Source organism: Panthera pardus, unplaced genomic scaffold (genome assembly GCF_024362965.1).
Source record: "Panthera pardus isolate Hobbes unplaced genomic scaffold, ASM2436296v1 HiC_scaffold_12, whole genome shotgun sequence".
In the NCBI taxonomy this organism is placed as follows: Eukaryota; Metazoa; Chordata; class Mammalia; order Carnivora; family Felidae; genus Panthera; species Panthera pardus.
Window position 1 is genome coordinate 46,979,725 of NW_026526677.1, and position 12,173 is coordinate 46,991,897.

The 12,173-nt window shown below is 35.1% G+C and overlaps 1 protein-coding gene across 2 annotated transcripts in view; it reads right to left on the bottom strand.

Annotated features, from left to right (window-relative positions):
• USP47 (ubiquitin specific peptidase 47) overlaps window positions 1–12,173 on the bottom strand; it is a 105,933-nt gene that overhangs the window by 59,123 nt on the left and 34,637 nt on the right. For both annotated transcript variants that reach the window (XM_019456327.2, XM_019456328.2), the window contains 3 exons: window positions 6,639–6,842; window positions 3,271–3,384; window positions 1,666–1,804 (listed from right to left, as the gene is read on the bottom strand). In XM_019456327.2, coding sequence (XP_019311872.1) covers window positions 1,666–1,804; window positions 3,271–3,384; window positions 6,639–6,842 — 457 coding nt within the window. The remainder of the gene's footprint in view (window positions 1–1,665; window positions 1,805–3,270; window positions 3,385–6,638; window positions 6,843–12,173) is intronic.

Consider the following 12,173-nt stretch of genomic DNA (forward strand, 5'->3'; position numbering starts at 1 on the left):
CAATCAAAGAAAGAACTTTTTTTTTAACGTATAAGTTACTCTGTAGGAATTTATGGGCATCATAGAGCCGTAGAATATATAGCACAAGGCAGGAGTTCTGTAAATACTCCTATTAAAGGACTAAGTTGGTTGTGAGAATACAAAGCAAATATTCCAAGAATCCTAATTTGTTAAATCTGGAACTTTCTCAAAGTATTCCAACTATCTCAGAATAATCTAGGGTGCTTATTTAAAACAAAATGCAATTTATCCAACCAGTATTCTGGGGAGTAATGCCTTGGAACCTACATTTTTAACAAGTACCCCCAAATGATTTTTAAAGAAATCAAAATCTGAAAATCACTACTCTAGACAGTGTAATGATAAACAGCTTTATTACCTCCAATTATCTGAAACAGAAGATAATTTTGCATTCTTTTATTCCTGGTACATGATTGCAAAAAGTTCTATGGAAACAAATGATCCTAAACACCAAATACAACCATCTTTTACTGGTATTTCCAGAAAAAATACATGATTAAGCCTGTACAAATGATCAGCTATAAGGAAATTATTCTACATTTTAATTACAAAATGTAGTAAAATAGAAGATTACAGATCACATTAGAACAAAATTTGCAATGTAATACTATAATTTAATTCTTATACTATGTATTTCATATATTTAAAATCATCTCTGTTTTGAAGTTCTTTTTTTTTTTTTTTTTTTTTTAATTTTATTTATTTTTGAGACAGAGAGAGACAGAGCATGAGCAGGGGGAGGGGCAGAGAGAGAAAGGGAGACACAGAATCTGAAGCAGGCTCCAGGCTCTGAGCTGTCAGCACAGAGCCTGATGTGGGACTCAAACTCACAGACTGTGAGATCATGACCTGAGCTGAAGTCGGACATTTAACCAACTGAGCCACCCAGGCGCCCCTGTTTTGAAGTTTTAAGAGTAAAAGTTCTGAAGTCACACCTAGCATTACCAGCTGTGCAATCAAAGACTTCTTGGAAGCCCAGTTTCCATTTCTTTTAACATAAATAATACTATCTATTGCAAAGGTTTGTTGTAGGATAAAATGTTATGTAAAAGCACCCAGATTATATTTAGGCAATTAACCAATCTTATATATACTGAGAAAACTGAAAAAATTCAAAAATCTTTATAATGTTCAGAAAAGAGTTAACAGGAATTTTAAAATTACATGATTAATTTCAAACATACAATTTGATTAAACTAAAAGGTGACACAGTAGGTCTAATAAAATAAGCGTAGCCCATCTGCTTCAAAACAGAAGTATCCCCCATAGTCTACTCTGATCCAAAAGGATATAACGGAAACATTCCTTTCCAAAGAAAGTCAGCTTCAGAATTTAAGATAAAATTCAAAATAGAAAACTATCAAAAAGAAAAGTCTTCCTTCAAAATACAACATTCAATATTTTTTACTTTATTACTAAAGAGTGGCAATAACAATATAGTAAAACCAACATGAAGTTGAGAGAAAAGGAAACCACATATGGCTCTAATTTTATCTATGCTACCTAGTAACCTTGCTTTGGGTCTCAGTTCTCTAATTCATAAAATGAGAGGATTAGGCTTGAGATCTCCAAGATTACTCTGGGTCTAACACAGTATGATTTTATGAAAATACAACCACCCTCACCATAATTAAAAAATCTTACCAGTTTCTGATTTATTCAAGATAGATGAATAGGAGTAGTTTTGGCTGACATAATCACTGGTAGGGCCCACAGAACCTTCTCTTGGAAGTGGACCTATAAATCGGTCATGGACACTATCATCCCCGGCACTGGAATCCTCCTGAAATGCAGCACAACCAATATTTACTGAGTGGCACATGTTGCTCAAACAATGGGGGAAAAAAAAAACAAACAAAAACCACACTAATTGCTGAGGCAATGAAAAAACACGAGGCCTTACAGTTACCACCAAGACATTCAAAGGAATGTTACACCCTCACCATTTCCTACAGGAAGGCTCAAAAGACACCCAGTGTAAAACATTTTGGAGAGATGCTCTGGTCTCCTTTCAAAGTTCTTACTTTTGTAACTTTCCTAATTCTTTTTCAAATTTTGTTTATGAGAGAAGGATAAAGTTCCACTGTGAACTCTTTTGATGACAAGAGTGTATCATTCATTTTTACATCATCCTTGCCAAGTAGACCTGGCAGATAGGGCATACTTAAAAAGTGTTGGATAAAATGGATCGTTTCCTACTGTCTCCAGTAAGAAACTTCCTATTAATGAGAAAGATGTGAAAAAGGATTCAGGGATATATACTTAGCATAAGCAATTAAGACGGAGCTGAAGAGTAATTACTATGCATTTTAAAACATGAATTCCCAAACTGTGGATCTAGAGCTCCCTAAATTAATAGCTAATTTATATTTCAATGTCATTCAGACAAATCAAAATCTTCTCGAGAGATCATAAAAGTAACTGATGGGATAGAGCATATTCTAGTATTGCTTCAGTATGGATGCTCTGTTTAACTACTGTCTACTGTCCAGACAGGTATTCTAATTCACAATAGACTTCTACATGAAAAGCATCAAAGAGAACTTTTCTTGAGTGAAGTTTCATTGAAGAGAAGTGTTCTAAAAAAAGTCCATAAACTCTGTGAGCCTTACTTTCCTGAGTCAGTAAAACAACAAGGTAAATCAGACCAGGTTTTCTCAATTTTTTTTAGGAATGCCCCTCAAATTGGGAGTTACTGGATTAGATGACCTCTAAGACCACCGGACCAGACAGGAAAGGCAAATACTAAAAGAAAAGAAATAAAGCACCTAACTTACAAACTAGCTATTCCAAAAAGAAGGGGGGAGAGTGATAGCAAAAATGTCAGAGTAGAGAATTCTGTGGGTCTGTCCCTACCCCAAAATACAGAAAAATCTAGGCATAACTGCCAAGGACTTACAGCAACTATGCAAATACTTAACCAAAGGAAAGGCCACTGAAACAGAGGAGAAGATCTCTGTGGTATTCTATTTTATCCTAGATCCACCCCAACCCTGTCATGGTGGTAGCCTTGAAGATGGCAACCTCTGTTCCCAGTGCAGCAACGGACTATATACACACACAACAGTGCTTTGGACGTCCACTGTTACCCTATTAACATATACACTTATAACAAACCAACATAAAATAGACAAATAATTTATTATATATAAATTACAAATCATATCTCTTCTCCTTCCTTTGGAATCCTGCTTCTCAACAGTGACAGTCCACAAAAAATACGAATATGGGGCTTTCTAAATAGTTTACCAGCAGTATTTGAGGCTGTTCACCATCTTTATCTGTCAAATGCAGAAAGTTCTTCTTTCCTGGCTCAAAATTAGCATCAAGAAGAGACTTGTCACTGGTATGGTCCAGTGGAGCCTATGGGCATAAAATAAAATATCTCAGATTATGAGGAACATTAATTATAATAAAATAAAACAAGTAATATGTAAATGAACACATCCACAATCCTTGTGCTCAAACACTATTTTTTAAAGTGAAGATTCTGGTAAATTCTGTTAATCTAGACTTGGAATTAACTCATTTTCTCATATATTAGGATGGCTAAGCCCAGTGACAGTACATATACTGACAGGTATCCCAGATGTTCACATTTCCCAACATTTAAAAAAACTGGAGAGAAAAAAGGTAAGGTTAAGAAGTAATATTAAGTATTGTGCAAAAAAAATAATTATAAACATCTGTGTTTCTATGTTCTCTAAAAAGTCTGCAATATAGTATGTAACACATTTTTATGAAGACTCGCTAAAGATAATTTTATATAACTAATAACTGTAAAAACATGTTTTGATATATGAATATGAGAATTCCCAGATAAGCAACACACTAAGCAACCTAACCAAAATAATTATGTAATATACCAACATGGGCACTTTCAGAAAGACTCCTTAAGGAACAACCTGTCCTAGTAAATGATAACCTATTTCAAGTTCACTGCCAGGATCCAGAGGATTCCAGGAGGACAGAAGTGATTACTCTTTTGAAAATTAAACATCTAAGATCTGTAATCTTTACCTAACTCTTTTATCTGATAGGGCAATTTCATTCTGATACACTCTGGTTGGTGGACGACAGATGGAGCTCTGTGTGCTCCAAGTCTACAGTAGGGACTCACCCACACACTAGTCCATTGTTGAGAAAAATAAGAGATGAAATGAACACCCCATTCTTTTTGTTTTAAAGCTATTTTGTTATATTAAAAGATGTTTTTAATGTTTCCATGACATGAGGAATGCCTCCTTAGAAAAACTTATTTTATGGAAATGCCTTTCTTAGGAACTTACATTATATAAAAGTATAGGTATTAAGGATAAAAATACAAAACCTACCTATAAAAGATGCTGCCACTTGCTATATGTGTGACTCTGAGCAAGTTACCTCCATTTCCCCATGACTCCGCTTCTTTACCTATAACATGAGGCTGTAATAGCACCTACCTCACAGAGTGGTTGTAAGGACTAAATGAGATTTTCTGTATAGAGCCTCATAACAGAATGATACTAAGCACATAGTAAGTTCAAAATAAGTGTTAAGTACATAAAATAACAAACTTATATGGTCTCTCTTAACAGGCTCACATCTAGAAATCCATGAGCAATATGGGACATAGAAAATCGGAAGCTAAGAGAAGCCACATGGAAGGAGGAAAGGTATGTTTGGGTCCTCTACGTTCTCTGATAAGAGATCAAGTAATATAGCTGGAATACACAGGAGGTTTTACCTCAACAAATCTGTGTGTATGAGGTGGTGAGTAGCTATGTGAGTTAGGTTTTCACATAAGTATACATAAGCAGGTGCAAAGAGTATGCTTTCAGAAATGTACAGTAAGCAAACAAAAATACAGAAGTCAAGTACTTGAAGTCAGTCATAGCCACACAAAGAGAAGAAGGTAATCCTGACATAGAGCTATTTAAACATAGTGTAGGTGCTAATTTAATTTTTTTTTTTTAATGTTTATTTATTTTTGAGACAGAGAGAGAGGTGGCAGGCTCCAGGCTCTGAGCTGTCAGGACAGAGCCCGATGCGGGGCTCGAACCCACAAACCGTGAGATCATGACCTGAGCCGAAGTCGGACGCTTAACCGACTGAGCCACCTAGGCGCCCCATGTAGGTGCTAATTTAACACACATTTTTAGAGTGCCTAGGGAGACTATGGAAGATGCAAAATTATTACTATGAGGTCCCAGCCACTAAAACATACACATTCTACCACATGGAAAGATACAAATGAATAACAATAAAAAGAAGGCTCTGATAAGTGGTATAGCAGAAGAGGAAGTATAATCAGGGTATAAAGAGAAAGATTACTTATAAGGTGGCATGAGGAAACATCATGTAAGGTTTCTTAAAAGTGAAAGGTACATAAGACTTGGGGAGACACACATGATGGTATAGAACTATCCTTTAAAAAGAGGCAACGTTAGAAGTTACGTGGTGATATAACAGAGCATTCAGAGTTTCAGATTAAATATTACTTCTCTTTGTATATCTTGTTGGACTACCAATTTTACTGATCAATTTCAGAGGGAAAAGTTGGTTACTTTAAAACATTAGCTCTATATTTTAAAAATGCAAATAGATTATGGAATAGAAAGCAAAATACCATGGATTTTAAGGGCAAATCAAGCAACATCAAACATCTTTGATTCACCTATGGACCCAATTAAAACTCTGCTCTCTAAATATGACAGAGACAACACATTCAATTTCATTTCCCATCAGAGGTATTTCCCTAGAGAACTTAAGAATAGCAATCACACAGACAGAAAGAGGTGATGGAAGCAAAAACATGGAGATGGAAAAGCATGGAAATTTGTGTTAAGAAAACAAATTAGTTTACAAAGTCTTAAAGGACCCACTATAGCTTGTTTACAAGCTTGCTTAGCTTAGGGAACCTGAGTTTTAATTGGTGAGCAGTTATACCATTTCCAATATTATTCTGATAGTGCAGATAAGATCCAACTAAAATGGTCTCTCACATGCAAAAGTGATCAATGCCTCCTCTTTGCACTCAGAACAAACTTACAATAGATTACTTCAAACACGTTAGTGTAATTATTTGCCAATACATCTATTTCTACAACAGCACTGTGAGATCTCTAAAGCAAAAGTCACGGTAACACCAAGCTTCTATCAGGTGCCTACCACTGTATATGGTACATAATCTCTGTTAACATGGGTGTATATCCTTCCTTTCCTTTTCCTTTATATATACATTTTTCTCTTCTTTTCCAAAAATTAGATAAAATACACATGATCCCATATCCTGCTTTTTTCACTTAAAAAAATGAATAATATTCCATGCAGTAAATGTTGGAAACTTTTTTATAGTTGACACAATATGATAGTCCTTTTACATGAATGAATTAAAAAACTGATGTCATTCTGCAAACTTTAGGACAAGCAAATGTTAAATCCAGAATGAAGGCAAAAGGACGAAGAGGGATCCAATCATTGAGCTGCACATGGGCTCTTAAATTACTTATTATAGTTTTGCTTATGATATTAAAAAAGGTTGAGGATTTAATATACTCATTAATAACAATAACAATAATAATAATTACAGTATTATTAGCAGCTTAAGAGAACATGCTTTAAGTCTAGGGTTTTACCATATCAGCAGTATTGATTCCATTTCCCCACACTAAATCAAAGGTTCCATTTATGTAGCCTACTTTGTTGGCCACATCTTCAAAGAGCTTCCTGAGTGGAGTAGAAGCTGGCAAATTTAAAGTGATCCGTTCATTCACTGTCTTTGAATTAGTAGTATCTTGTATTATACATAAAACTCTAGGTTCTTCAGCAGCATTTTCTATCTGAAATTAAAACAAACAAACATTGTTTATCTTTAAAGAAAAACAAAACAATTATAATTAGCCATATTTTCTATGATTAAATGTAAACATATCCCACAAAATATTATTTTCTCTAAGCTAGTATTACTGTTTTGTTATGTCTGAAATCCACTGTAATGGATATGTCAGACATATAAAGCACCTTATGTGTTTGTTTTGGAAAAACTAGGGTATATTTAAGAATCAACAGTCATTCTTGTGGATATTTGCTTTTGCCTTTTTAAGGCTGTAAATCAATGGTCAACAAGGTGTGAAGTCAGTATACTTGAGCAATTTTCATTTGAAAATAATAAAATATGATCCTTAAAAATGTGTCATTAGCACAGTTGAATCTAGCATTTCTGGGTTTCCTGAAGAAACAGAAAGGGAACTGTGTAGCAATAAGTGTGAATTGTCTAAAATTGGAAAATCCCTAACTAGGGGGCACAGGCAACCAGGCATCCTGATCTTTGTGTTACTGTATCTGTACACCAGATGTCCAAAAGCCCCATTTATTAACGTGTTGGGAACTGACAAGCTTATGTAAACAGATCAGCCAGCAGAGGCAGGTAAAGAAAAGCAAGGGGGGAAAACTTTTCAATTACCAATGTAGAAGTAAGTTAGGGTCACAAATTTTTCTTCCTGCTTTTGCATCCAGTACATAACTCAGTAATTATCAAGACAAAAAGTTTTCAAAGGAGACATTCTCCAAGGAGCTCTGCCCTCCCTCTCAAGCTGTTGAAGGACACTGCTTTTCTTTTTCTTTCCACAGGGGTGTAGTAGGCTGCATCAGATACTTTAGTGTAAGAAGTTCTTTCTCTCCTCCTATAATGCCAAACTCAGTGAATGGCACCATCATCTACCTGCTGCTGAAACTAGAGTTCTGAGCATCTTCCTCATCTCTTCCCTCTTCTTCACCTCACAAAATCACCAAACTTCCATCAATTCTACCTTGTGAATATCTCTTGAGCCATCCTCCTTTCTCTTTATTCCTGTCGGCAGCAATCAAAATCTTATACCAAGATTATGGCAATAGCTTCATGAGAGGTTTAACTTTTTCTAATCTTATCTTCCTTCAATCCAGAATAGTATTTTAACATGCAAATCTGATTATGCAAATCTCTTGCTTCCCCTCAAAATCAAGTGCAGCAGTCATTTAACTGGGGTAAGTCTCACCATCCCCATAACAGGCTTTACAGAAATATGAACTGTACAACCGGTTATGTATACAATCATTTATTTCTTTCCTTCTCTTTTACAACAATATCAACTCCAACCTTTTGTTACTTCTATGTTACCCATTTTTAAACAATAATTATTCAATTACTGAATAGTACTGAAGACAGGATAGCCACAAGGTTTATCTGTTTGTTTGGTGGAGCAATACAATTATAATTTGTTTCTGGTATATACAGTTTTGGGTTTGCAAGAGATTACTTAAATTAAGGTTAATGCAAGTAGTTTAGAACAAAAATAAATTTCTATAAAATAAGTATAATGTTTAAAGTAGTCATCTATTTTATTTATTTATTTTTTTTAATTTTTTTTTTCAACGTTTTTTATTTATTTTTGGGACAGAGAGAGACAGAGCATGAATGGGGGAGGGGCAGAGAGAGAGGGAGACACAGAACCGGAAACAGGCTCCAGGCTCCGAGCCATCAGCCCAGAGCCTGATGCGGGGCTCGAACTCACGGACCGCGCGAGATCGTGACCTGGCTGAAGTCGGACGCTTAACCGACTGCGCCACCCAGGCGCCCCAGTAGTCATCTATTTTAAATAGACTATTTTACACATTGGCTAGCATATTTAGGCAAATCAAAATATTTAATTATAAATAATAATTCATTTAAAAATGAAAAAAGGAAAATACATTTCTATAAAATACACAGGATAACAAAAAAGAGCATTAATAATATGATTCTCAGAAAGGGGGGAAAAAGCCTTCCTCTACAAACATAAGGTGTCATATTAACACATGTAATGATTGCTTCACACCTTTTAATCCCAAACTGAGGAACATAAAGTGGGCCTTTTTAAACTCTAGTTTACAGTAAAAGAATTAACAATTCAAAATAACTTTCAAATATAAAAGATCCACTTTCATAGTTTCAAACAATATACTTCAGAAGTAGATTCAAGTTTTCCAACTATAAAATACCATGGGGCCAGATTTTAAAACCTCAGACAGACTAGAATTGATGGTCCTAGAAGATGACCCTACCAAAGAATTCAGAAATCCAAAGTGTTAGCATAATAGTATACACAAGAATAACGCGGCAACATCATACGGCCAGACATTAGCTGTTCCTGCCTCTTCCCCCTAAATATGTGAGCATAAGGTATAGGCGCTCTCTTTCCACTCCACTCCTCCTCCCTTTCCACTAAAAAATGTGGAGAAATTATCCCCAAAGGAATCTCATCTGAAGACTAATGTACTACAGTAAACACAAAATTTAATCTCATGTGTGCCTTTTATTCTTTTTAAGGACAATGGCTTTCTTTTCTGTGAACTGTATAAAAATAACTTTGCTCTTTTTTTTAATAGGAAGAGTATAAATAAAAAAGTAAAAATCGTCTGTAACCCCATAACACACAGATAACTATTAACATTTTGGAGTATATCCTTCCAAATATATTTGCCCACATACACATGCACACTTAAAAACACATACACTGGGTTAGAATATGTATGCTGTTTTGTAATTTCTTTCTTTACTAATAAATGTATCATGTAATCTTTCCATGTCAAACTTTTTCTACTTATCATTTTTAACAGTTGATAGTATTTTATTACACGGATTAATAATAATTTGTTCTATCAGTTCTTTTTTACTCTTAGGTTAGACTTCATTACATTTTAGTAATAATTCTGTGATGAACATCTACATATAACTGTGTGCTTTTCTATTTCCTTAAAATTCCTATAAGCAGAATTTCTGAGCTAACTACACCTTACTCTTGAATTCAATTCTATAATAAGTGAAACAAAAAAAGCTCTGCTATTCTTTAAGGCTCTAAGCTAGCCACTTAAAAATCTTATTACTTCAGGCTCTGCCTTCTGGCCTGTTATTTCTAATTTAATCTAACATATAGCTATCATCCATAGACTACATGTAAATTTTTCATAACACTATTGCCAACACTAATCACTCCCCTTACATCCCCCCAATCTGAGACCTGTAAGAAAAAAAAAAATCATTTCTCAATTCTCAGATATCATCAATAAAAGTGTAACAATAACTTTATAACAGTTTTTTAAGAAAAAAAAAACTTTACATTGTTATATTAAACATGCAGATTTCCAAAACATTTAAATGTAAAAAGGTGTATCTTGGAATTAGGAAAATAGGGTAGCTACCATTCTTGTTTTCTTTGGAGCTCTGCCCCTGATTGAGCCCATTTACACTCAAAGGAAAAAGCATTACCTTGAGGTAAATGAAAAATGGCTAGACTCTTTGCCACTCATTATCTTTTTCCTCTTCCCATGAATCTGAACTGGCCTTGTGACTATCTAGGACCAACAGAATGTGACAGAAGTGACACTGTGTGATTTAAGGCAGGACCTTAAAAAAAATTAGCAGCTTCTGCTTTTGCACCTCTTGGAACATCCCCTCTTATGAGTAACAACAACAACAACAACAACAACAACAAATCCCACTTACCCTGGGACCACAATGCTACAAGGAAGCCCTACACAGAGAACACGTGGCCACATCAGAGGAGCACTGGGGTGCCTAATAACAGAGGAAAGCCTTCTTGGACATGCCATCCAAAGCCCAGCTAAATGCAGCCAAGTAATGATCCCAGATGATGCCACATAGACCAGAGAAACTGACCAGCTGAGCCCCAGATCCCATCCCACTGAATTGTGAATAAACTAGTTGTTGTTTTAAGCCACTAAGTTTTGCGGTAGGCTGTTCTACAGCCTTAGATGACAAAAATGCACTTAAACACATTGAAGCACAGCAAGCACTAGATGGAAAGGATGTAGTGATGGTGGTGTTGGCATACCAGAGCAGGGAAGGTATCCATGTAAACACTAAATGCAACATTAAGGTAAGGCATCTAAGGACACATCATAATTTAGGAAACAGAGCACGGTTTTTGAGTTAAAAGAGTTTTATGATAAATAAGAGAAAACAAGTGCAAAGCTTTAGAAAAGCCTAAAGCATGTTCCACTTGGGAAAATATTTTATGGGTCTTAGGTGAGCTATGAGATGGGCACAAAGTTCTCTACACAGAAAATCTAGACAGTTAGAAAAAAGATACAAAGTATAAAATTAAAACCACTTATTTTATGGACAACTCATAGCAATATTAGACTAGTGAGAATAAGGGAAAAGTCCACAGCAGTTACATTACGACTGTGCATGCTAACAGAGTATTTGGTCTGTGCCCGTCTGTGCTCACTGCAGAAACAAAGCTGGATTTCCTAACATACTCTGAAGAAAGAATTCTTGAAAAAACAAAGTAAAAAACAAATTTAAACCACACTCTTATTTTACAAAAGATAAATATTGGGATAAAAATACTGAAAACGTATTTTCTTCCAAAGATAAGCTCGCTGCTAGGGATATCCTGCAGAGGTCGACACAAGATTGTTCTGTCTGAGGGATATCAGAGTCTGCCTGACAGCATGTTCACTTCTTAAATCAGGGCATCTCCTTTTCTTGGCATTCCTAATAGTTCTAAATTCAAATCTGAGTTCTCTGAAATTAACGCCATAATTTTTGTTTCATTAAAAAACACTTCCTAGGTGTTCCTTATTTTAAAAGCAAGGTGTATAATTGATAGCATATATTTGGAATGTATTAGCATGTAGAAAACAACGTAGTATCAAACAAAACTCAGTTTCCAAGATGCAGATTTTTCTAAGAAACAATTAATATAAAGAATTTTAAAACATTACAAAGGGACCTCTTGACCTCTAAAGTTAATAATCAACCCATTTTCTCTCAAGACTTTCTTCTTTTCAATGTTATTACAAAGAATAACATTATGGTTGTAAACTTACACCCACACGAAGTCCATTCTCCCTACTTCTTGGTACAGGAGCTGCTATGAGCTAAGAAATCAGGCCTTAGCACATTACCCTTCTGGGTACCCACAGTGAATACTGCCATAGATTAAAAAAAGAGAACTGAGGGAATGAATATTTTTGCTGACTGAAACTTATTAAATTTATCGGCCTCATTCAGATATGCATTTTTACTTTAACAAGTGACAATTACTGGGGCAATGATGGAGGGCCCTAACTCACATTTAAAAAACTGTATTTTTAAGATGCTCCATCCATTCCATTCTACGACCTTC